The following is a 27,669-nucleotide window of genomic DNA, read 5'->3' on the forward strand; positions in this document are numbered from 1 at the left end:
TTTTGTAAGTCCTAAAGTTTGCTGCATTAGCTATATTGGCATTAAACAGGTCCCACTGATTCTACATTTTGAAACTCCTGCCTTCAACCACTTTTGGCATTGATCAAAAATAATCTACGTTTTTGGAAGCATATTATACCATGAAAAGTTTAGATGAAGGCCCTTCTGTCTAGACGCAACAAAGAATGAATATTTAATAGCTTTTCACCCCAAATGACACTACAAGTTAGTGCCACAATACATACAAGAAACTAAAAAACCAACTCAATTCCTTGGAAGAATTTCTTAACAGATCACCTTTAGACTTTTTATTACAAATACACAGTGTTTATACTTCACACTTCTTTATTAGCCTCAGGCAAATATTTTCCATGCTTGCAACTGAAAAATAATGCATTTGACAACCTCAAGTCTTTGCACATTTATTAAGCATTTACCTACTAAATCTTCTCTGGAAGCAGCAGAGTGGGGGGTGCTGGTCCCTGGTTCTATCTTTAACGAAAGTCTGCATTAAAGAAGCATTAAAAATTACTTTATCAGGAAACAGAAACATATAAAAGTTTTTGAAAGATTATTTTTTTAAAATTTACAATTGAAGGCTGCCTGTTTCTATAATTGCAAGAAACACTACAAAGTTAATACAAACTGTGCATAGTTATCTTTAGCACGCGTTATTTTCAAACTCTTTATTAAAAAAAAAAGTGGAAAACCCCCTACTACTGCAACAGGGCCCAATATTCAAAAAGTGACATGCTAGGGCATAATGCAGCAAATGAGTTTTTTGCTTTGGTTCATATAGACAGGACAGGTTTGTAATACCATGCTGAAAGAGGACCATACTCAACACCAAAACCTTGGCTACAATACAGAGCCTCTTCTGCACCAGGCACAGCCAGCCACCAGCAGCCAAACAGCTGGTTTGTAAGTCCTAAAGGTCGCTGCATTAGCTATGTTGGCATTGAACAGGTCCCACTGATTCTAGAGGCTGCCATCTTCACCCTCTGTGAGCAAAAGCTCGATGTGACAAAGTCACACTGTGGAAGGAGCAGGGGAAGAGGCCATTGCTCTGCCTTGGCACCACCTTCCAGAGCAAACATCAGCCACACGTAAGCCAGGACCTACACAGCCCGGGGACGGCTAGCAGGTATCAGACACTCAGCAAGAATACCGCCAGCATGAAAAATAGCAAGAATAAAAAGCATACAACTGCTCCCCCTACCTTTACTCAAATAGTTACACTTACTACACTTCACCATTTACATTTTCCTACGAAGTGTACTGGTGTTCCAGGCCAAGTCTTTTGTATTTACTGGTCTAAAAGTCAAAAGCCTTCTTTGGCATTTTGGAAAATACATTATCAACTTGACTGCATCCATAATTCAAGCTTCTTCTACAACAGGCATTTCCAACAGTACCACTAAGATGGCAGACTCCAGGAGCAGAGAACTCCAGGAAGATCAAGCATATCTTGTCCACACAGTTTGCAGAACTGGAATCTTTGAAATTAGCAGAGTTGGAAAAGCATCTACATCATTTTGGGGAGAAAAAGTTTGAAGTTTGACAGCTCTTCTCCCTCCCATCCCCAGACAACTTAGCAATGATTTATTAAATTTTTAAGATTTAATTTTTTAAAATGAAATAAAATCCACTAGGAAGAAAAACATGTATCCAGGTCACAATGGCTGTTCTCTAAATCTTTAGAGATTTAGAGAAGAACCTCCCCTTCTTAGTGGATAAAAAGTAAAATAGTTATTTATAGTAAGAATAGTTCTTCAAAATACACTCCTCCCTCATAAAAAAAACCTAACCAGTTTGGAGACATATAAAATAAATGGGCGTAAAACCAGACTTTCTGAATGGCAGTTATGCTGCTGCATTATGTGCGATTGTCTCCATTCACTTCCCTGCTGTCAAACCAGGGCTTGTACAGGATGAAGACAACGGAGCTCCTTCAGCAATAAAATTTCCACTAGTAGTTTAGTCCTATCTAGTGAAAGCAGAGTAAAGTGGAGCATGGAATTCATGAAAACAATATGTCACTAAGAAGCAGGCACTGCAGTTAATAAACCTAGGTTTGTTTGAGGGGTTTGGGGTTGTTTTTTTTTAACTCAAACGTTTAACTGCAAAGCTTTTACTCTCAGTGATAAGCAAGCAGTATTTTCAAAATCAAGCTATAGTACATTTCAGCAAAAAAGGTAAGCTGGATGCTTGCATATGAACAGGCAGAGAACAATTTACAAATCTTAGAAGGGAAGCCGAGTGTCGAAGCTCTTGTTAACTGTTCTTTGACATAAATGGAAGGGTCCCCATTTGCTGCCTTTTAGTAAATCCCAAGTTAGGGTTATTAAATGGTAAAGTGTATCCATTCCTCTATGTGCATACCCTGCCCACCATTCGAACATAGCTACACAAGCAACCAATACAACACAACCGACCTGACAAACTTCCCGGGTGGGCAGGATGGGAACGGGTGGGGAACGTCCTCAAGCGCACCAGCCAATGGACAAAAACTTTCTTCATATGCAACAGATTTGCTTGAGGTTTTTTTCCTATCCTCAGGGCTTGTTCCTGTCTCTTGCCAGAGATTTCCATTCCCTAGTTTTGCTGGATGCCAAGTCACTTAATACAGTAACAATCTTTTAATTAAGGAAGTCAAACCCTCTGTTTCAAATGGGCGGGGACATAGGTGGACAGTAACTCCCAAAAATCAAGTGTTTACATTTTACACTGTATATAACCTAATCAAAAATATAAATGAAAGTAAAAAATATACATGAAAGTAAAAGCCTTAAGTCACCCTCAGTGAGAATTTGGGACTAGACTCACAGATGACTTAATTCCCATGAAAAATGACATAAGCTATCTTCAATTATGGGATACATCTTATTGACTAAACAGTACTATGTGTGAACCAAAAGTACGGAGCCTTCATTAATGAACACCTGAAGAGGTGTGCAGATCAAATCAGCAGACCTGAAAGCTAGGAGATAAGCCCTCCAGCATGCTGAAAATTGTCTTGAGTACAGGACCTTGCCGGAACCTTACTACTTGCAACTAGTGCATCTGAGATGCATAGTCCCCCGATACAAATGCAATCTTAAAAGCAACAGGCTCTGTATTACAAAAGTTATTTTGTAATGAGCTACAGCCAGTTACAGCATTTCACATACTTACTTGTAATTGTCATCTTCTACAAACTTTTGTAGTTCTTCTATGTACTGAACTGAGTTTAAATATTTTTGGACATGAGGCAACAGAGGAATATCTGGAGAACAGACGACATTCATTATCACTGTACCATTCATTGCTAAGCCAAGTTATTTTCCAGAATCTATTTAAACAGAATCAGATCTCTTGCCTTTTTACATGAGATGGAGGTACAAACTACAGTCCCTACTGATGCTGAGATTTTTGTCCTTCATAGCAATTCCCATGCGTTGAGCTGACACTCCCCACATCATGAAGCCAGGTATGTATCCCCCTAAAACAGCTCTGCTTATCAGAGCACATGTAAGGGAAAAGTGAGAGAGCATCCCTGGCCAAACCGAGGGTCCAAACCTGGAACCTGGAGGTTTGTACCTGAGGACTCCTTCACAGCCCACTTTCTCATTACATTGAGCTTTCAGTGAAGCCACAATCCCATGCTAATTCACATTCCACCATCAAAAACACAGCCTTATGACTTCACTAGAACTTGAAGAGGACTGTGAGGGAGACCATCTTTGAAGAAAAAATACATTATCTGATCTATGAACAGAACTATAAACGTCCAAAAGCCAAGCTGAGCGTATTTTATTATCTCTGGTAAAACTACTACTCCAAAAGTAAGCCTACTATTTGTAGAATTCATAGTCATAAAATTATGAAACACAGGGATACAAGTTTATATCGTACTAGTAAAACTACTCAAGTACAATGTATTCCATATTTTTCATCAGAAAATACATACTGCAAAAATGTGTGCAATGTAAGAAAAGGGCAATTTTACTCCATCTTCTCACACTGCCGCTCTGTCATAACCAACAATACCAGAAGGAACTCAGACTTTTGGGCTGAGAGGGTGAGAGAGCGCACTAATGGCATTCAAATGGGTCAGGCCTTACTTACGTTGCATTACAGAAGACAAATATTAAAGCTTTTAAAGTTGTTCCATTTAATACTGCAGTATTTACACACCAGCTTACCATATTCACATGACTGCTGTAAATCTGAGATAATCCGAAGAATGTTGTTCATTAAATTTGTTCTTTGCTCGCTTTCCAGAATGCTCCCTGTTGATGGGTAGGCAGAGTCAATATACGTCAGGTCGGACAGATAAATACCTGAATAAGATTAGAATGAAATGTTTCTTTATTTAGTGTCTCACATTTAGCAGAAAACACTCACAAACAGTTTTGAGGAATTTTGGCTTTCATTGACTAATGTGCATGCAGAATGAGTACAGCATTGACTCTGAAATTTTGTATTTACTTCAGAAATTGCTTTGACAAGACCTCTGAGAGCCTTCGGAGTAAAACAGTAATAATGCTTGGACTTACAGGAAAATAGACCACCATGCCACCCTTGTCTGGGTTTGCACTCTCCCCAGTCACTTAATCCTTAGTGTTGTCAGTCGCCTCTCAGCTGGATTTGCAGGTGCTGAGGGTACGAGTACAGCCAGTTTCTGCGAGCAAGCTTTCCTTCTCTGTATGGCAAGTTACAACAGGGGGCAGAGAGGATCCCTTCCTCCCACCGCCCACTAGGCACGCTCTGCCTGGCTTTGTGTTTAACAGTGTCATCACTTCTAAATCTAGAAATAACTACAAGGACATGCACAACCACTCATGAACCTAATCTTCTTCCATATGACCAATTAATTATTCCCTTGTCAAATATGAAGCATACTAAATGCACAACGCTAAGATACACGATCAAAATTACTAATGATTTTAGGAAGTTACTACTTCATTCCTCCAATTCAGCAACTAAAAAGCATAACAGAAGGAAAAGTCATGTCATCGGTAACTCTTGAAGCTGAGAAGTTAACTAGGCAAAAAGCACACTCAGATTGAAATGTGGTACAAATCCTGCCATTGGTATTAAATGCAACTCCAAAGATCCAACAGACTTACAGATAAGTCTCTTCAAGTCTTCTACCTGTTTTCTTCCTCACCGTCATTGTAACCTCACTACTCTTTCAATCCCTTGATCATGTAGAGGGAAATCTTTCTCCTTACATACTAATGCTGTAGATAAGCTACTTATTTTAATTCTAAATGCAATTCTACTTCCTGAACTTCACCCAAAGACTAATCATTTTTGTCTCAGCTAAATGAAATATATCCTGACCAACTCCGCTCTTAAAAGTAATTGCTCTTCATCCCCTGCATCTTCCACAAAAACTCCAAATTAAAAAAACACCAACAAACCACCACCAAAGTTAAATACTATTTTCTAAGAAACTGATTTCAGTAACTGGGAATTTCTAAAATTACATTTTGCTTCACCTCTCAGCATTGTATAACAAAAATCATAACAAGACATTTGGCTTTACAGGTGGAAGACTATTGATACAACCTCACAAGAACAGCAGTTGTGTTTGTATAGCACCTAACCAGTACAGACCTCAAATGTGAGTTGGGAAACTGGGCTTCACTCCAAAATCAACACATACACGCGCGTGTGTGCACACACACAGAAACAAATTAAAATACTTGTGGTTGAAAGGTGACATATAAAAAAGTGAATAAAAAGGTATTACACATGACCTGATACACTACTAAATTTCTCATTTTTTCTATTCTGCTAGAATCAGTTTATTAAAAAACAGAAAGGATAATCAGAAACATCAGATAGTCACATTTAATTGCTACGCTATCTAGACTGCATAAGCTGTCCTGAACCTAAATTTGCTAAGCAATATCCAAACAGGCCTGAAAAATCCAAAACTTGCTCAGTCTTCCACAGAAAGTAGTAAATCATGCTTACTAATAATAATTAAGGAAATTCACTGTGAACACGCACCTGCGATATTATGCAGGATTTTATAAACCAATGTAGGATTATCCTTCTGAACGACTTGCTCAATTAAGCACTGTTTTTTTTTTTCTTTTAGCTAAATCAAGACCTCTTCTGTAAAGACCTGTTCTCTAAACTTATTCGATGCATTTCTATGAAGTCTAAAATAATTTTGAAACCACACTAGGGTAATTCTCTTTCAAATATAATCAAAATACCCTTTGTGAAGAAACCAAAGATCAATGAAATCAAACTGAACGCACTGAAGTGCTGGCTGACTACTGACAGCACTAAAAACTGCATTCCTTACAGAGCATAATCTCTGTGGCTTTTGCTACTTCTAACACCAGTCAGATGTTATCAAATACTCTGATACCTACCCAAAACCATCACACACACAGTTTTAACATTTTCCACATGTTATCGGAGACTTCATGCATTTAACAACTGGAACTGTTTCTTATTAAGTGAACGTCAAGAATTGAATGCGACATTCTGTTGAACATTCTTCTGGACTATAAATGGTTCATTTTTCCTGTTGTATCCAGCCAGGCTGCCCCTTTTATTCCCAGCAACACAAATCGAGTTTTATCAGCCTGAAAGAATCTTTCTTCTAAATGAAGCCCAGTACTGTAATAACTTGAAAGGCATCTTTAGGCAGCGTAGTAAAAATGTTTGATTTGTAATTGCCTGCTGAACTCTTGCACAGTCTGTTGCCATATGGTACCCTCCCTTCTACTGGCAAACAATCTTTCCTTGTTCCTAACTTCTCAGCCTCCCTACCCCCTCCTTTTCTGGAGGGTATGGATAGGAAATCCGAAGGAGGAGTTTCTTCTGCTCTCAGTGTGTTCGCGGTGACATCATAGGTGGGCTGAACGTCTAAGTCGAGTGTGTGTTTGTTTAAAAAAACACTGTCCAAAAGTGATGTATATGGAATCTGGGTCAGCTGTAGCTGGTTAGTGCACTTCTGCATGTGAGAGTAAAGCACTGCAGTTTCAAAAAACATTTCCTTCTCTCTTCTGGAATAACCCATACTGGAACATTACTTTTTTTTTTTTTCTTTTTTCTTTTTTTTTTTTTTTTAAATGATTAGTTAGCTTGGTTATCGTATGGAGAAACCCAATTCCTCAACACAGCTTGGATCTAACAGAGAAAGACAAAAGCACTTTTCAACTCCAACTGCAGATTAACAATCCACAGCATCGGGTAATATAGGAGGAAAAAGCAACTTGGCCTCTGGATTTTATATCTACCACAGGAGCAAAAGAGCCGGAAGATTTTTTTGCTTGGTAAGTTTTAAAGTTATTCTTACTTACAAGTTTAATTTTGAGCTATTTGTGAACTATACATGCATCTCCCTCAACACAAGATTGTGATGAAACAGATCTGTCTCAGTCTGAAAAGCGTTTGACAACTAAAATATAAAACTCACTTTTGTGGCATTTGGTAGACTTTGGAAACTTGGAAAGAATTAAAAAGGACTCTGCATAAGAGCAGAGACTAACTTATTCCAGTTGTAAGGATGAACAAGTTTCAGTTGTTTAACTGTACTGTAGATTTTGTTATCTATAGTTACAGAAAATTAGTACTACCAGATTCTTTGCTAAGCATGTGATTTGGGTATTGTGAACATATTAATGTGAAATTCTGATCCTACCAGAAAGAAAAAGCCAAAAATCCTATTGATTTCAGGGAAGCTGGATTTCACCCAACAGCACAACGTAGACCTAGCATTACTAGAACTAGAAAATGGATACCTCAATAAAACCACTGTAAAAAGTCCCAAGTAAATCAATGCACATCTGTAAGTAGCAATCATTGTATATAATTTCAACAGAACTTCTATTTATGGTACTTCTGAGCAGTAGAAGTAGATCGAGTTGTACAACCAACCAAGAAACCCAAGTCATACATTGATTCAGAATATAATAAAGTTTGTAGCATTAACAATTGTGCAGCTGAAAATCCAAAGGCATTGCTGCACCAGGCACTAATCCCCTTAACGATTTGTGGAATGATAGGGAAGTTAATTGTACCTCAGCAGTCTGTTTCTAAATAAAGATTCATTTCATAAACATGAAATGTAATGTACATACAAGGCAACACTATATTAAGTGAAAAATAGAGGGGTTTGTTACCATTCTTCTTGGGGGGGGGGGGGGGGGGGAGGTGGGGGTAAGGATGCAGTTGCAAGTTGACAATTAAAAGAGTTGTTTACAAACAGAAGACAAAAGTACAGACAAAACTCCAAAAAAGTTTCCAATACATAATTTTCTACTTTTTTACTTTCTTTGTGTTGATTTGCAAGTTAAAATACAATAAATAATGCAAAACAATGGAAAAGAATTCAAGTTACGTATTTGCATTGACAAACTCTCAGAAATGCTTGACGCATTCAGAGAGAATGAAGAGGGTGATGCTAAAAGAAGAGACAGTGTTACAGAAAGCAAACTTAATTAAGATTTAGCAGCTATGGGAGAAAAAAGCTCTGAAGCAGTCTTCACAAACAAGAAAGATGGATCCTTTCCAAGTTCTCAAGCCCTTTTTCTTACTATCCTTTTGTGCTTTTTTACATATTGAAGAAAACAATCTAAACAACAAGAAACCCCATTTGAAGCCTACGTAGCGTGCTTTGGACACCAGTCTCCATTCATTCATGATTCGCCAAGGTTTTGATTTACACAGCTTAGAACAATTCCTAAATCTTTCACAAACGAAAACAGCTGAGTCAATTTTAAATACACTGGCTATGTCCAAGGTTTTAACCCTCTCTCCTTTGCTGCCTTCCAACTTTAGAGTTCAAATTTTGAAATGCTTATTTTAAAACAAATAAAGAAATACCAATATTATGCTGTTGCCACAAGAATCATCTGAAGTATGATGGAAAAATATGGCATTTAAAGTTTTACAGGAATTTACTTCAAAGAATGGAAATTCTGAACCTTTGAACTTTTGCCAGTAACTACATGGCTTTATCAGGTCTTAATTATTGCTTTACTGGGCATAGTGTGTTTTTCATAATGAGCCCTATTAGTCTGGTCCTTAATATTTATACACCAATGGATGGATGAAGCAAAATTTCCTATAGCAAACATCACTAAATGCTAGTCTTCACTATCTGTTTTACAGACAATTCTAGAGTCCCTAAAGAACATATTTCCAAAGGCAAAATGCACCACTCCATCGTACCTGCCTGTTAAAATGGTGCCAACACACACAATGGCTGCAAACAAACATAAAGGAACCCTTACACCAAAAAAAGTCACCAAAAAAAAAAATCTAGAAGTGTTATGATATCTTGCTGTGTTTTCAGAATATCTAGTACGACAAGATTATACAAATCTCTTCTGCAAAGAATTTCAAACAATCCATGATTTTTAACTGTGACACATTTTCAATGACTACTTTAAAAACCCCTGAAGATTTTTAGCTTGCCTTTCCTAAACGGAATGAGATTCCTGTTAATCTCAGAGAAGCAGAATTCTGTGACTCAATACATCACGTATCTGACTAACAAAACCCGAGAACGTATTATTCCTGGATCTCAGTCAATACAATTGAAAGTAATCCTGTTTTTTCAGTAGAGGCAGAGTGACTTACCGGAAAAGCACTTGTTTATATAGGGGGAAAGGAACTTATTGAAGCACACGGATACATCAAAAATCGATGTGAACATTTCTCCTATAATAAAAGCGACTTCCCCACATAAGTATTACTTTTAACGTTATGGACAAAGTTTTAAGCCAAAAAAAAATCCACAAAAATCTCCACTTACTCCGTGTAGAGACAGGAACATAGATTGTTCTATTGATTTTAGCTGCTTAGACAAAGCTTAACAGAAAATGAAGCACATGTAACATCAATAACAGAGCTTTCAGATTAACTGGTATCATGTTCAGAAAATCTTTATTCTCAGTATTATAACTTAGTTTCTAAAAGAACCCCATCTCTTTCTTTTCCCATTTTACACGTTTATATATGGAGGTTTATAAAAGAGGGCACTGCTGGTACTTATCATTTGACCATATTCTTTTAATAAATACTCAGAATAAAGATACATACTGATGCTACACTTTCTTTACAAAGAGAATCTTATATTCACATTTACCTCCAACACTTCTGCTACATTCAGTCGTAACAACCTACAGTGCCCAGGGAGAAGCAGTCTGTCAGCTCTGAAAAAACAGATTCCAATTTGTGTTGTAGGTCTCCAAATTCTACATCCTGCTGAACATGAGAGTCACAGCAGTACAACAAAGAACAAATAGTTTGTTGTGTAGAAAGGTAAAAAATGCCAAATATATACTAGTTTCCACACTTCCTCACCCCGGCAACTCTAATACTTGTAAGTGATATAATGTTTTTTGTGATAACACAGCCCACATTAGTTTCTCAGTGAACATTAAAAATAGTAGTTAATGGTCTATTTTGCTCTTTTCAACTGGAATTTTGTTCTTTCAAACACTTTAAAAAGTAATAAATCAAGGACTAATTCTGGAGAGAAGTTGGGGGTTTTTTGCATAGGCATCAGTCTGGAAAAAGAAAGAAACCAGAAGAAAAGGAATGGCATTTAATGTGAAATGGTATTGAAGCCCTATCCACAGCTCTGTGTATTTCTGACAAGATGATGATGAAGTTTGTGCTGCTATGAAGAGTTCCACATTTCCTCCTGCAGAAGCAATAAAACATTGGCATGCCAGAACATACGTAATGCAACTTCTGCAGAAATCTGAGACCCAAACCCGGGTGATACAGAAACACAACAGAACCAAGTGAAGTGACATTCTATTTGAATTAAAAAACCATGACAGCTCATGAAGAGTTAAAGAATGTATTTTAAAGCAACAGTGTCTGTAACCACAATCTCTCTTGCTTATTTTCCAAGGTCTGCATTCAGGTCAGCAGCCCCTCTCATTACAAGCAACCCTGGACTTGCAGGGAGGGTTTGAGACTGTGGTTCTGTCTAAACTGATCCCTAAGCCTCAACTGCTTTATCTCATAACAGTTATGACACTACCTAAACATCTAAACCTAGGAACCCATGACAAAATGTGTCTGATTAAAAAGCCCTAAAACTATTACCCAACTCTAATATTTGTCATTTTTATGTCTTACATATTAGGTTATCATTCTGTGATATTTTGGATAAACAGTTTTATTTTTTCAAGCTGCTTGCCCAGAACATCAGAAAATTTCTGAAATGGTATTTTAATTTCCTTCTAAGCTGATTAAAACTCCAGGTAAATATCTTACTCGGAACCTATTCTTGTTTAACAAGTTAGGCATTAAGCTGCTCAATCATGCCAAGCAACATCCTAAGATGTTTAGTTTTTTCAACATCAACATTACCATGGAAGCATAAAAGTTCCCTACCAGGCAGATTCTCAGAAGGAACTCATCCCTGCTTAACTGAATATCTCAGTTTAATACATGATGCTTAAATTATTACAAGTTCTAGAGCATAATCTTATGCAGCTGTTGTATTTGGTTGTGCTCTAATAGATCATTTAATTCATTTTATGGTCTGACAGCACATACACAGACGTGAAAATCCTAACTTCTAACACATAAGTGTAAAAGTTCAAAATGAACACATATAATATTACAAGAAATGCAGAAAGCAGACTGCAGCAGAATACATGACCAGAAAGTGGGGCTGCATTGCAAAATGTTTGGTTTTGAAAGATTCATTTAGGTTTTAATGTATTTCAGGGGGAAAATGTGCTGCAATGGGGAAGACCCCCAGCCATTCATTATTTAACTAACTGTATAGGGTCTTTAAAAACTACCAAGAACTAAAGTGTTATTCACTTTCTTTGGACTATGAAGCAGCTATTATATACCGTGAAAACAGTAAAATACTGGACTTGTACTATGGCTTCATTCTGAACCATATGCCATGAAGTCAATTGCCCTGCATCTGCAAACACTGAACGTAAAAATATGGAAAAATAGTTCAGATGTGAAGAGTTCTCGAACTTCAGACAATTAGTTCAGTTCATCCATGTCAAGTTAGAAACCACACACAGACCCGATTCCCATGTGTTTCCCATGATTCATGTGACTATTTAATCTAATGAACAGTACTCAGAGTTGGAAGTTCAAGTGATTAATATTTTAAATATCTGGAATTACCACAGAAAAATACATAATTAGCTACAGGGAAAAGTGATATTTTCCTACTTTTTTTTTTTTTAACAGAAGTCAACACTTTCAGCAGAGAAATATTAACAAAACTTTTAACCAAGTTCTGGTTTTGATAAAAAAATTTACTAGTAGACACCAAAAATACTTATTAGTACATACTAGCAGTAAACCATACTGAAATACATTTTTAAATATGAAATTTCTCAAACATCTATGTATTACTGTCATTTACACAGGGTAAGAAATTATTTTCAGTATGTGTTAAAAGCACGTGTTCTCTTCTCCTCCCAGAAGCAGGGCTTGCAATACAACTGTCAGCCATAGAAAAAGTTGTTTTTTAGGCAACAGTGGAACATTTGATCAGGATTCCTAGATATAATTCCTGACTGCATGTAACGCATGGTTTGAAGTTTATAATCACTGCTCTTAGTGAAACCAAAAAATAAAGACTCAATACGTTTACTCTGAGGTTGAGCAGGCATCACTTGTAGCAATAACATTAAAGCCAGAACTGGGGAAAGTGACCTGACACAAAAGTCACCTTATCATTTGTAAAGGTGAACGTAAAGGAAGCAGAACAGGTCTGCTTCTCCTTCAGGGTGACTGTTTCAGGACTGCCAAATGCACTTAAACTTGAACCTGGCAAGAACTGCATGAAAATTAGCTTTCTCTGGCTTTACTCTGTTTTTCTTCTTAACTGTACAATGGCCACTGTACAAAGCCTTGTATGACCACTAATAGTAATCTGGAAAGGAAAGCCAGATCAACAGCTGAGATAAGAAGAGTGATCTGCTTGACAAAGCAAATAAAACATGAAAAATGAGGGTTCCCCGCCCTGCCATTTAAGTGCTACCTTTATTTATCATCTCAAAATATTTTAAAAATAAAGTTAAAACCCAGGTGTCTCAACATTCTTCAGTCTATTATCACTTCATTTTAATTCTTTACACAGAGCTAAAAAGAAACACATTATTTTCTTTTAAAGGTGAATTTAATATTTCAGTAAAGTATTTATAGTGATAAGACATCTAATACTTCACTTATTTGGATTAAAATGTTCTCAAAGGTTCAAATATAGTTGAAAACAATTTTAAACTTTCATCTCAAAAGGCAACTAAGCTGAGACACACATGCAGAGCGTTATAGACTTTCCTTAGAAATAGAAAGTTATTTGAATATATAATTTTCAATGTTTAAGATAACTATCTTATGCTAATCTCCTGCTTAACACTAATGTCCAAAAATAGTGTTAGATATGTGTATATTTTTCAAGTCTACCATATGTGTGTGTATATAAATTTGAAAAATGTATGTGTATATGAATAGGTATGTATATAGTATTAAAAACCCTATACATCTCTCTCTATATATACAAAGCTAAAAGAGGACCAGAAAGGCTTACATAATCCAAGTTCCAAAATTTATATAAACATTTTTGAAAATACTACCACTCTGTCTCCCTACTTCCATTCCAGGAAGACACTCTGCAGGCACTCTGTATGTTCTGTAATCATGTGCATTCAGTTGCAGTGAGTACAGATCTAAGCAGTCCAATTCATAATGAAAGCATAGCACATCATCCAAGCACAACATTGTTTCTGAGAATATACCTATTGCAGCGACTTCTCTACTAAATCCAATATCTAAACTTCAGGGTTTGCTGCTCAAAATAGAAAGCTATTCTTTGAAGCTAATCTAATGGAATCTATGTCTACATGTAAGCATGGCAAACGCATCAGTTCAGGCAGTTTAAGTAGTACAGGAGCCTTCGTTATGGCTCTAATTTAATTATTTTACCTTTCATATATTCAACAGCCGCTTCTGACAGTCATCATACTTGCTTTAAAATGAAGATATTTAAATGGACCTTGGGCGTACTGTTGTTCCTGCTGTTGTCTATCGGGCGGTGTACAGAACAATCTACGCCTAATAACACATCCCAGCGGAGGCACCCTCGTTCAGCAGATGGTGGAGAGGAAGGGAAGAAATGCGGTTACACATTCTTGGTCCCAGAACAAAAAATCACAGGGCCAATTTGCGTGAATACTAATGGACCAGGTACTGGTAACAGAAAAGATGAAGTCACAAGAATGGACATCGAGAACTTGAAGGACGTGCTGTCCAAGCAGAAGCGGGAGATTGACATTTTGCAGTTGGTGGTGGATGTGGATGGAAACATTGTGAATGAAGTAAAATTACTGAGGAAAGAAAGTCGTAATATGAACTCTCGGGTCACCCAACTCTATATGCAACTCTTGCATGAGATCATTCGAAAGCGTGATAACTCGCTTGAGCTTTCCCAACTAGAAAACAAAGTCCTTAACGTTACAACGGAAATGTTGAAGATGGCAACAAAATACAAGGAGCTTGAAGTAAAATACGCAGCACTAACTGATCTTGTAAATAATCAGTCTGTGACTATCTCACTGCTGGAAGAGCAGTGCTTGAGAATCTTCTCACGACAGGACCCCCATGGGTCTCCACCTCTCGTTCAAGTCGTGCCACAGCACATTCCCAACAGCCAGCCTTACACTCCGGTTCTTCTGGGAGGTAACGAGATACAGCGAGACCCCGGCTACCCTAGAGACAGAGATGTAAGGCCACCACCTGACCCAGCTACTTCTCCTACAAAGAGTCCTTTCAGAGTACCACCACTGGCTTTAATTAATGAGGGTGAGTTACCTATCGCTGTTTATCTAACCTGAGATTTCTCTGTTTCAGAGGGAAACTGTCCTGGCTATAGAAATAGAACGAAGAATTTAAAGAATCTGGTATAGCTAGCCCTTGCTCCCGACTCTGATTTTCTCTTCCTCCCCCACCCCCTAAGGAAAGCTTTGGTTTGCCAAATAGTCTAATTCTTAAGCTATAGCTGCCTAAGAAGAATTCATTGAATTTCTGGGTATCAGCTATTTCAATCTGAAGAACCCGCACCTTTAAGTCACAAACTATTGGGGTTTCTGTCTCCAGCTGGGTCCGAGTTATGGAAATGAAACTTAAATATGAGCAAATACTTTCTAGTATTTAGCCCTGTATCTTTGAAGATTGCCTGCTAGCTACATGTTGCAGTACATGGCAATGGTGAATAAGAGAAACTAGTTAATCTTAAATAAATCAAGTAATTATAAGTAGTTGTCCTTTATACGCACACATACAACGTTTGCCAGAAGTTTATCCTGCTAGAAGAATTTTACTCCTATTCTGAGCTGCTTTAAAATTAGCATCTAAATCCACCAACACAGCCGTGCAATAAGTCTCTTAAGTGTTTGGTGGAAATATTCAAGAGAGTAATATAAGTTTGAAAGGGTAATTGAATCAAGGCTGGATCCAATTAGACGCACTCAGCTTTGAAAATTTAAAATGAGTAACTACATTCCCAGTAATGTGATGTCAGTAGGTGATGGCAAGTTAAATTAATATCATAAATATTATGAAAATACATCCAGGAGGCGGTATCAAATCTTCATGTGTTACATTCTTCAGGTCATCAGATAAATTCATTTCTCACTACAAACAAAACTAGTGACAAGAAAATTAAGCTGCCCTGAACTCTGTGATGTTTCTCACTTTACTAAAATTTTGACAGAATTGTGATTAAAAAAAATTAAGGATTGAGAAAAACAAGCTTTTCTCAGACATCCATTCAAGTGCTTGGTCTTGGCTTCTGTTAGCTTGCACAAAAAAAGGATTTGGTTGGGGTTCTATTTGTGTTTGGATTTGGGTTTTTTTTTTTTTTGCTTTTGCGAACATATTGCCTTTAGTCACAGTTGGAAGTTCAACTTCATTCCTAAGATGAAGACAAACATTTATTTGTGACTGTTCTACAAACAACTAGCTGCTGATGTAAAGAACAACTATTTTTATTCAGGGTCTGCAGAAAATTCAGGCACAAACCCAAGTAAAATGCCAGATGTCATGAGAATTTAAATCACACATCATGACACAAAATAAACAATATAAAAGCACTATGTTAATGTCTGGTCAGACAGCAAAAGTACCATTCTAAAAGCCAGCAACTTCCTGTTTCCCAGAAAACCCATGCTTCAAGGTTTTGTTATAAATGCATCTTTTTCTTTCTCAGTGTATGCCTGCTGTACATAAAAAATTTAGTGTTGTTGAAAACAACACTAAATGTTTTCCTCTGAATTATGTACCACGGTTTTCACTAACCTCTACCCCTAAGAGTTCAGAGTTTGAATCCATTTTTACAAGGGAACACAAAGAAATCTTAGGAAATGTATTTTTGCATTATTCAACTTCCTTTATTTAATACTAGTTTCTCGAGTTTGAAAGTTTAAGTGTTTCTTGCAATGCCTTGGGAAAATGAGGGCTGAGAACTGCTACAGCTTGTTGAGCATCAAACATCAAACCCAAAACTTTGAAATTGAAACACAGTGCCCAGTTATTATCTTTGATATTTTAAATTAAGGTTACCATATTTAACAGTGTACAGAACCAAAACTGTCTATGTGATAGAAAAATGAACTTAGCAGTTGAAAGACGATGACTATTTATAATGTATAAAGATGTCAAAAGAGACCAATGAAAACTAAATGGTCCCATTTAGAAACAGGCCTGTCAAAGACTTGGTTACAACAGAACAAACAACTGGACAAACAAGTTGGGAGTTTTCTCCTACTGTATCTTACTGTATAAGATAGATCTATGTATATATCATATATATATATATATATATATATGAAAAAATATATAGTGGTACCTAACAAATACTTGCATGCAGCAGAAGTTTACAGAAGGGTCCACGTGCATCTTAGTATTTTGGGTGGAGAGTAAAACTCAAAATACATGGGGAACAGAAGGATGAGATATTTTTTAAAGAGTTTTTTGCTTAATTTACATAAAAATTGCTCTAAAAAATGAGAAAGAATAATCATAAAATCATAGAATGGTTTGGGTTGGAAGGGACCTTAAAGACCATCTAGTTCCAAACCCCTGCCCTGGGCAGGGACACCTCCCACCAGACCAGGTTGCTCCAAGCCCCGTCCAGCCTGGCCTTGAGCACTGCCGGGGGGATAGGGCACCCACAGCTGCTCTGAACAACCCGTTCCTGTGAATTATGGTTTTCACAATTATCTTAGTCCTTGGAATAACCACCCACGTCCCCAAATTTTACTGTCACTATGTTGTAAAAAGTACCTTCAAGTAGACAGCGTACTTGACAATTTCACACACAGACACCTCACTCTGCTGCTAACACCTGTCAGTTAACAATATAACTTTTTTATTTTTAATACACATCCAATTTTATTTGGGCATTTTCCTCCGCTATTGCTCAAAAAATCTTCTGTATGAAGCTTTCACAAGCACAGCTCCTTTATCATCCACTCAAGGTAACATCTGGCATCTTAAAGCAGGATTCAGCCATCATTTTATGAACCTTCCAAACTTACAATATTTCATCATTTCTGTTCTCTACTACATATAATTTACAATAGAATATGATCTGTACTAAACCATAAATTTAAAACAATTTTAGAAGTGAAATATTTAAGAGATCATCTTCTTGGAGTATTCCTAACATAACTAGTTGTCTCAGCAACTTAAGTGTACACAGACTGTTACAAAACAGTAAATATGCACGAGATACTTGCTACATAGATAACAAGATTTTGAACAGAATAATTATGCTTTTTTCATCAGCCAGAGCCTCCACTCACACCAGCACTGTGTATAACCTTACACTGTTTCACCAGTCTCAGTATTACCACTGAACAAGAAATGGATCAGTTCTTATACTCTGAATTTAAAATTATTACGTATAACAAAGAATTTACTTCTCAAAAGAGATTCAAGACAATACACCAAAAGTTACAGGATTTCTTGGATTTCCTTACACTACAAGTAGAAATCTGTTACCTCTACTACAGCAATAATTTATGATAAGCACGTACACAGATCTCAGCATCAAAAAGCAGACAAGTTGCATCTTGAGACCCTAATGATAACTGACAATCAGAAGTGATCAAAGTGTATTATATAAGGAGGCTAGTACCATTCTGTCTGCCTTAAAAGCTACTTAAAATCACTGCAAGCATCTGCTTGGGTGTCTCACGGAAAAATAAGTCTTCAATTCCTCCTCCAGTAGAAATCACGGGAAATAATACATAGGATATCTGAGCTATTCTTAATATTTAGTTAACATTACAAAAAAACCTACTTGTCTGTAGTAGTTCATTTTAACCATGTACAAGAAAAAAGCACTCATATACCAAAGCTACTGGATTTCCTGCCTAAGCTAGTACTGCATGCACTGCAAGAATGACAAAAACATCATTAAATACTGGTAGTACAGTACGCAGTAGTACTTACAACAGTGACTCAATGTCTGCGGCATCGTTGGTAACACCGTTACAGCCAGAAGCTTCAAGTCATCACCTTCATTAGATATAACACCTTTCTGCATTCTAATTAATATGAAACGCGTTATGGATTTCTTGCTAATTACACACTTACCCAACTGGCAACCTACTACTTGAAAATCTAAAAAAAAGCATGACTTTCAATTTGCTTTTGTCACACGACCTCAATCTGCAATGAAGGTCACTTTCACTCGACCTCTACTTTTGATTAAAGAATAACTTCAGTCACTGTCTGCTATGCTTCTTTGCACATTAGCTGCTTCTGTGACTGATGAGTTTTCTCTGAAGTTCCATTTCATTTGAGAAAATGAAAAAGTGTATTTGAGAAAATGAGTCTTCTAAAATGAGAGGAAAGCTGTAGGTAATTTATTTTCAGATTTACTGAGTATGAGTTTTCAAATCCATTTAGGGTATCTGCCACTAACTAGTCATAAGAACGTATTCTGCTTTTTCATTAGTAAATAACCAGTTTCTCTAAATTAACTGAAGTAATGATACATGAACATAAATCCTTTAGTATAAAGTCGAAAATAGAAATATTACCAAAAATTGAAAGGCAAATTAGGCAAAGCTTTCAGAGATATATAAGCTGCGCACTTCTTATGGAATAACCAGATGCTCTTCTGTAAGTGGTATTGGTGAAACCACTATTCACGTGGTCTAAAATAGAGCTTTCAAGCAGCACTGTCAACAGCATTTTTTGTAGAATCACAGCCCTGAAAACAAGTATGTGAGCCCTTTTAGCTGCTCAAAAAGTCCCTTCTCCATTGCTCACATCTTTTCTTCATCAGTATCCATCTACATGTATCACACCAGCATGACAAATGAAACAGAAATTCTTATCCACAGTTAACTGGCTAATCCTAGAATGGGTAAGTACATAAAGGCAAAAAAGTTATGCAGTACAAGAATACTCTTTCACTAAATTCCATGTCTGTAGACTGTGGCAGTAAACACTTTTAACAGCTACTCTCAAATTAGATAGGGGAGGGAGGGGGGGAGATATCTGGGGGTCTTGGCTTTGTTTTGTTTTAAACTTCCACCAGTTTCAAACAGGTGCACCAGTACAATGAAGTAAATTGATGTGTACATGTCAAGAGTTGGAGTATAAACCTTCGACACAGTAGGCAAAGTTAAAAAATGGGTGTTGGTAACCGAAGTCTGTATCTGTTTAGCAAAATGAAGTTTTTCTTTAAAAAAACCCAACATGTTTGTTTATATATACACAAATAATCAAAGACAGTTTTCCACAGTAGTTGTACCTTAACTGAATTACTGACTTTCCATTACCATCACAAAATATTCTTGAACAATGTGCACCGCACAGCCAAGCTTGAACACTTACAGTATTTCTTTTTAAAAAGGTCCATTCAAAGACTGCCAACAAGCCAAGGAAGCTGGGCATTCCAACAGTGGGATTTATATGATCAAACCTGAAAACAGTAATGAGCCAATGCAACTATGGTGTGAGAACAGCCTGGACCCTGGAGGATGGGCAGTTATTCAGAAGAGGACAGATGGATCTGTCAACTTTTTCAGGAACTGGGACAGTTACAAGGTAAGTTCTGAAATGCAGAAAATCAGCTGCTTCATTTCAGTGCAGCAGTGACATTATCTATAATGATCAAGATGGTGCAAACACTTTCAGTGCAATTCTCCATTGCAAACAGTTGTACAGAGTGATAAACACTGAGGAGCTGGAAATAGATAGCTGCTTCAGTCAAACAGTGAAATTAACTTTATGAACAAAGATAACTGAAAAGAGTGGTCATCCCTCAGAGGCAAACATATTTCAGTGGGACTGTCCTATTTCACTCAACGCAATACTTAACTTTGTATGAACTAATTTATTGTCTGAAATAGCTTGCATTTATGATGCACAACACAACTGGGGATACATGTGTTATTCTAGACAGTGACTGGGAAGTCATTTATTACAAAGACTCGACTAAACACATGATTTTTATTAACACAGAGAGAACTACAGTAAGTACTTGCAAAGCTTAATTGTCTCCCTTATTCATAAGCCAGTGGAACTGTTCATTTTAGCATGTTCACAGATCTGCAGGATCAGGGCCTTAACTGAAAAACATTCCCAACAGTAAATTAAAAAGGAAATAATTTCTATTTTTAAAATTAGGTTAGAAATCTGAAGATTGGTGAAGGGAAGCACATTTTTGCATGTTACTGTGCTATTATGCACTAGCAAGCATAATGCCTAGGACGACAAACGCATGCTGCTTTGGAGTAATTACACGCTAGACAGGAAATCTGAAAATCCATTTGGTTGGATTTTTCAAATAATAATAGTGTGCTGCCTTCATACATATAGGACACAGTTCTCCCCTACGATGCTGTGCCCACTTCACATGGATCTACAATTGCCATGTGCATTTTATCTGAAGAGAGAACTGAGCCACATTTAACTAAAAGCAATATCCTAAGTTAGTAATAACCACTAACTAAAAGTAGTACCATACAAAGGAAATGACAAAAAAATTACTATGAGGATTTTCACTTTTTGCATTCTTGGAATTTAAGGATTCAAATGTTAATCATTCCATATTAGCAGTTATTCAAAGTCTTTACTTCTCAGTACGTGGTTGGTTTTGAGGTTAGCTTTTTTGTTTTTTTTAATGTTGTAAGGCAGTTATGGACTGCCTGATAAAGTAACCATAAACATTTTGAATATAATGCAAAGAAAATGTAGAAGAGTATATAACCGGTACCTAATACGGCTCAAACTTGGGCAGATTTGCCTCCGAGAAAACTTCTTGTTAAATTGCAGTGGCTGAACATGGTATTCCTATTACCTAACTTCAAGTAATTGAAGGTGCACCTCTGTGACTGGCTTTAAACTAAAGCTTGCACCGCTGACAACACAGGTGTCTCCCACACCCACATTTCTACATCTGTCCCTACCTCTGTGTGGCTGCACGGCTACAGCGTTGGCACAAGGGAAGTACTGCAAACGTGGCCGTGAGCCCAGAGCAAAGCACCGCTACCATTTTTGGTGGTAGCATGATGCTATATCAACTTAAGCCACTTGTGAAACTGCAGCTTGAGGTCAGAGCCTCGACTGTTCATCTGCTGGAGAGAGACTTCCCCAGAAAGTGAAAAGAAGCAGGAAATCAACTGTAGGTCCTACGTAGCCAGAAAGAGAGGGGTAGCCAGACTTCAGAAACTCGAAGTGTAACAGATAGCTACAGACCCTAGCAGCAACACCAAACATTACCAACACTGCTTTACCCAGGGACAAGGAAACAGCAAATATGAAATATCACTTTACAGCTACTGTGCTGGCAGTCTGTGATTTGAAAGGAAAGGTATCTTTATATTTGATTTCTGAGCACAGTTGAATTACGTGATTAAATTTACAGTCAACAACGAAACCAGTTGCATTGAAAAGGCAATAAAAAGTTACTCACCTTTAATACTGAGTGCTGACCCATAAATACCTTTCTCAACCTCGAAATAGACCCCCTCAAATGTCATTATTCTTACAGATCCCTTTAGTTTTGTCCAGAAATATACTGTTTCAGTTTCCCTGATCTCTCTCCCTTTACATTAAAAAAGAAGAGGGCATCACAGAAAACAGAGTTTTGCCACCTTTACTGACTCTGGTAGTACCACAAGCCGCTGGCAGTCCAACTGAGTAAATGGCCAAGTGCAGTAAAATAAAGCATTTAAAAGCATAGGTTGAGCAGTCACCCAGAAGCTTAAAGGCTTTCACTACCCAAGTCCCAGTGGTTTATAACACTCCTGCTGATGAGTGTTTTGACAAACAAGAAAAGCTAAGCTAACATCACCTTCTGCTCTTCTTTTGTACAGAAAGGATTTGGAAACATTGACGGAGAGTACTGGCTGGGACTAGAAAATATTTACATGCTTACCAATCAGGATAATTACAGACTATTGATTGAGTTAGAGGACTGGAGCAATAAGAAAGTCTATGCTGAATACAGCAGTTTCCGCCTGGAGCCCGAAAGTGAATTCTACAGGCTACGCTTAGGAACATACCAAGGAAACGCAGGCGATTCCATGATATGGCATAATGGAAAGCAATTTACAACACTGGACAGAGACAGGGATATGTATTCAGGTAAGGAAACTAGTATACATGTGAAAAGTGAATACAGTAGATTCCATTAGTGATACCACCTTTAAAAAAAGAATAGTGCAAAAAAAGTAAACAAACTCTGATAAAACAACTACATCGAAAGATGCTTCAAATTGATAATGATAAAAAACCATGCTGACAGGGTCCCCTTCAAGGCCCTGCACCATTCAGAAATTGAAATTCTATTACCCTCACTGCAGACGCACTAGAGCAAGCTTTATATTTAGCTCAATGACATCCTTATCACTTGCACATATGTCTGTGCAGTCAGAATACCTGTCCAGGTGATCTCCAAGAGTAATGCTGTGACCACAGAACAATAATCACTGTGAACTAAAGCCTCTGAACAGCATGAAAGGAACTGCCGTTGTGCACAGGCTTAGTTATGTACCAGCACTTGAGAAATGGGCAGATCACTTCGTTTTGCTCTCCTTAAAGGACACTTTCTTGTTCATTTCCACGCTCTTCCTCCAGCTTCCCCCTTAAAGCCTTAGCAGTAAAAGCAAGCTTGGGGAGCTTCAACTACTTCCAAGTGCTTTTTCTCAGCTGTCAGTAACCATAAAACTGGACAAATCTTGCAAACGCTTAAACAAGCCTGTAACAGTAAATACACAAGTTACAAGCAACTCTTTGTGGAACTGTGGCCCTGCATGCTGCTTGGTACTGTATCAACTCACATTGCTTCCACTGAAGTATTTCTTAACAGCATATAATCCGAGTTCCTCAAATGTTAGTACTGCTGGTAGTCTGACAAGAGTTCATCTCCTTGGTTTTCAGCTGTCATATTAAATCCCACATCAATAATCCCCCCTCCAGGCAATGGTTGCTGTTACAATAGAATTTATAATTTAGGTAGAAGCAGCAATTGATATGAAGTACTTCAAAGCTCCCTCTAAGAATAAGGCAGAAGCTGAAACCGTTTGCTAATCTCCATTTCTCCTCTTTAATGTCAAAGTTCACCGTTTTCTTTCTGTCCCACAGGAAACTGTGCTCATTTTCACAAAGGCGGCTGGTGGTATAACGCCTGTGCCCACTCTAACCTTAACGGGGTGTGGTACAGAGGAGGCCACTACAGGAGCAAGTACCAGGATGGAATATTTTGGGCTGAGTACCGGGGAGGTTCCTACTCCTTGAAAGCAGTTCAAATGATGATCAGACCTATAGACTGAGGAGGAAAAATCCCACAGTGCTCAAGTGATCACATATAAACTTCTCAGCGCTTGAGTTCCAGAAAAATAAAATATTACTTTTTAATCATTATTTTGCACAATCTGCCCCTGCAAAAAGCAGGTCTACAGTTTTCCTGCCTTTTTTCCCCTGTTGTGTTCCCCTCTCCTTTTGTTAGAAACCTTTTCTACTGTGACAGACGGTGTTTTTTTAAACACACATTCACAAAAGCAGATGTTTGTGCTTGCAAAGCATATTTATCTTTGTTCAAGTCCAACACACTTTATGTCAACAATCATTAGAACTGGTAAAAAAATCCAGATATATGACAAGATATAAGCTTTTTCACTTAAAAAGCTTATGCTTTTTCAGGTTAGCTCAACCCTTAAATGTAAATATGTGAAATGACATTGTCTTGCTTTAATGTGAAAATTGATTAGTTATTTAACAATTTATTTAAAAACGTTGCTATTGCTTTCAATGAAAATCTGACTTCACATTACTGTTTAAGATTTAGTCCAAGAAGCTACAAAAAAATTGAAGACTTTCTAGCTTTGCCAGCAGAGAAAGATCTTTGCAACAAATAATTATTTCAAAATGAAGCAGTGAATTAAAATAAAATATTAAATTTATTAGTGGTGTAGAGAACTCCTTAAGCTCTGCATATCTTACCTTCTGTAAAACACCTAGGCAAAATGTTCCTAACGAACAGAACAATTGTATGACATTATTGATAAACTTAAGACAACCAAAGTGCTCGGCAGGCTTTTTTACTTTCAACCTCCGTATTCAAACATCCCCATTAAACAGAAATTTTATTTCTTGATACTTTGAACTTAAATGGCAAACCAGAAAGTCCTCATATTACAATCATGACTTGACACTTGGAGACCCCTCATGTGCTCCCATTAGGAGAGATGAGGTCTGAACAAGCGCTTAAGCATACTAATTTAAAGAAGGACCAAGTCTCTACTGAGTATTAGTTTTCCTCCAACACAGCTTTCTGCTGACATAGTAAAACAAAGATTAGAAATCACCTCTAAGTATATTCTCCCTGCCACCCCAAAACTGGACTGCTCCTGTGACACAGATATTTCCCTTCCCCTACTTGTATACAACTTTTGATACTGTCTGTATTAAATTTTCTATGTTCTAGATAACAGATTTCCACTAAAATTAATAAATTAGAAATACTTTTCCAACCATTAACAAAAGTCATACAACATACTGCATCAAAACAAGATACTTCCAAAATCTGAAACATGTTCAAGTGCTAGAGTCTCTGAAACGAAAGCTTTCTTCCTAGTATATAAAATTATGTAATAATGGTACTTAGCCACACAGCTTACCTAATTTAATTCGACAGAACAAAAGCTAAATATATTTTTCTGAATGGTAAGCAATGTATTTATTTGGCATGTGCCTCCAGGATTTTAAGGAACTTTACTGCTATTTAACATAAGAAACCTTAATAGCTAAAAGAATAATCTAATATTATTGTTACGTTAAATCAGTTGATATCAATTGCTATGCAAATTCAGAGGACAAAATAGCATTCTCCTTTCAAAACACATTCTCTGGGGTACATAAAACTTCACTGATAATATATGGCTGCAAGGGGTGTAATTAAATCTTTGGCCAGAGATCAAAGCCAACAAGTTTCAACAGTATTTAACTGGGGTTGGCAGGGGTAGGTGGAATCAGTCCCATATTCTGTTCCCCAATTCTAAGAATTTAAACTGACACAAATGTTTAAGATTACAATTCTGAAATTGGTCTTCATATAAGGAATATTTGTTTGTTACAAATATCATACAGACCTCATTGATTGAGTGTTCTATAAAATGCTTTTTAATTGCAAATACTTAAAACTCAGACTATCTATAGTCTATTCTTTTTTTTTTTTTTCTATGGTAGCTGAATAGAAGAGCAGTTCAGGTAATTGAAAAGCTGAAAATGCCCTCCAAAACATTCCTTTAATGAACACTTCTGACAGCTTTAGTTCATTCAACCAACAGATTTCCTCTCCTTGGAAGAGATCTTGTTTTACCAGAAAACCCGCTACAAAAACAGTGTTTGTTTATTCAGTGCAGTCAGTGAAAGGTGTACTTTGCAGAAATCCCTAAGTAAAATTAGCTGCCACTCAGCCTTTAAATTAAATCTTATATATTAGCCATCTAAAAAGTGAGTCTTCCCCAATTTAAAGCTGCAGAATGACGTTAATTAAACATTATTACAAAATATATCCAGGAAGGCTCAGACTGTACAAATGCTGTGCTCTGAAAGGAAAGACTTAATTTTAAACCGCGCATTTAAGATTATAAGAAGGGAAAGCACAGCACCTCTTTTTCAGGTTGGTTCATACTCTGTACAATAATTTACTGTTTTCAAATGCTTGTAACTCTTTCAGCTCTTAGCTTTTGGGTTGAATTTTCTAAGCAGAGCAAACGACTTGGAAATTAAGTGTCTTCTCTCTCACATTTTTTTAGAAAGTTTTTCAAAAGAGGTTTTAGCATCCCTCAAGCTTATGACACTGGACATTCAGAAGCAGTCTGTCTGTGAAGGGTATAGCTTTCACCGCTCCTGTACGATCAATTCAAATTTAACCAAGCAGACCTTGAGAAAGTTCAACCTGTACTAAACCTGAAACATGGTTTTCACATATATTTCCAAAGTCTATTGCAAGCATTATCACTGGAGTAGCTGAATATTCATCAGATGAATACTTCAATAACCTGTTTTCAGCTTTTCTGTTTCTGGATATAATTCCTGAAAGACAGCTGTAAGAAAATATTTCACAAGGTAGTACTGTCTAGTTAAATAAAACTCTTACTTCTCAAGATATGGCTCCATTGTTTCATTGTGCAATCTCAAATTAATCAAACTCCATAAGACTCCCTTTGAGAATGGGTTTTTATTTTAAGGCAAAATATAGCATCATAAATACAACTCCCATTTATTTTGGCTACTTCTGTTGGCTGGGTAATGCAATAGTGATGGCATATCCCACGTGATGTAATAAGGGCCTAATGCTGAACATTTTTATTGGTGTTGCATGGCTCTGAGCACTCACATTTAAGTTAGTGCATCCACATTGATAATGCGCTGCTCTCACTTGCATTTCTAGAACTCTGGATCACATCACACTTATCGTTGCAAGAAACTGAAAAAGGTTTTTATACACACACAAAAAAATGTGGAAGGACATCTTTACTTTGTACACAGTAAATGAGCTGTGATAATAAGAAATCAATCTGTATTTCTGTGGCTCCATTCTCATTCCAAAGACTACACCAAAAAAAAAAGCATTTCAGCTTTACCTTATAATGCTAAGATGGTCATGAAAAAAACTACACACACTGGATATTTGGTTGTATAAGGGTAAACCTAGTAACCTCTAAAGGGTAGAACGTTCATCCTTGAAACTGCAGCTGAAACTCCTCTGTATGCTCACTTTCCCTATGACCTTCCAAACAGGGTCTCTCATGACCAGTGCCAATGTTTCTCCGGAGGAGATTTGCAATGGCAAATGGAACTGTGTGGCACATTCGATTCTCTGCACTCTTCTGAAGAGCATTTTAGGGGAGCATGGCAACTGCAGGATCTCTGCACCAAGAGTGAGAAAGCCTCACCCCACCCCACCCCTTCTTTTACTCGAAGAGGAAACTGACCTTACGATTAATCCCCCTCCCCAGCACATCACATGATCACAATTTTTAACTGCAGACTTTTAGGCAGACTTTTCTACACATTTTAAACCAGGAGCAGCACTTCCCCCATATACAACTGTATACCAGAATTAACAACAGAAAAAGATCCTTTCAGGAATTAAAACCTATAGTTTGTAAGCTTAAAACAGTA

General features: G+C 37.1%; 2 protein-coding genes across 8 annotated transcripts in view; one reads left to right on the plus strand and one right to left on the minus strand.

The window, feature by feature from the left end:
- Positions 1-27,669, minus strand: part of RALGPS2 (Ral GEF with PH domain and SH3 binding motif 2) — a 134,239-nt gene that overhangs the window by 35,161 nt on the left and 71,409 nt on the right. For all 7 annotated transcript variants that reach the window (XM_037403568.1, XM_037403569.1, XM_037403571.1 and 4 more), the window contains 3 exons: positions 4,185-4,322; positions 3,175-3,265; positions 438-505 (listed from right to left, as the gene is read on the minus strand). In XM_037403568.1, the coding sequence (XP_037259465.1) occupies positions 438-505; positions 3,175-3,265; positions 4,185-4,322 (297 nt within the window). The remainder of the gene's footprint in view (positions 1-437; positions 506-3,174; positions 3,266-4,184; positions 4,323-27,669) is intronic.
- ANGPTL1 (angiopoietin like 1) lies at positions 6,362-26,629 on the plus strand. Its single transcript, XM_037403574.1, has 5 exons — positions 6,362-7,286; positions 13,960-14,817; positions 19,886-20,079; positions 22,353-22,623; positions 23,623-26,629. Exons 2-5 carry the CDS (start codon positions 13,992-13,994, stop codon positions 23,808-23,810), a joined length of 1,479 nt encoding a protein of 492 aa, XP_037259471.1. The 5' UTR covers positions 6,362-7,286; positions 13,960-13,991; the 3' UTR covers positions 23,811-26,629.

The sequence above is a fragment of the Falco rusticolus genome, chromosome 11, assembly GCF_015220075.1.
Source record: "Falco rusticolus isolate bFalRus1 chromosome 11, bFalRus1.pri, whole genome shotgun sequence".
Classification (NCBI taxonomy): Eukaryota; Metazoa; Chordata; class Aves; order Falconiformes; family Falconidae; genus Falco; species Falco rusticolus.

What these genes read in the sequence shown, in the direction of transcription:
- ANGPTL1 (XM_037403574.1), top strand. Translation starts at nt 13,992, where the DNA reads ATGAAGATATTTAAATGGACCTTGGGCGTACTGTTGTTCCTGCTGTTG. An exon ending in ACTGGCTTTAATTAATGAGG is followed by an intron (nt 14,818 to 19,885) that starts GTGAGTTACCTA and finishes CTTTTTAAAAAG; the next exon opens with GTCCATTCAAAGACTGCCAA. An exon ending in GGAACTGGGACAGTTACAAG is followed by an intron (nt 20,080 to 22,352) that starts GTAAGTTCTGAA and finishes TCTTTTGTACAG; the next exon opens with AAAGGATTTGGAAACATTGA.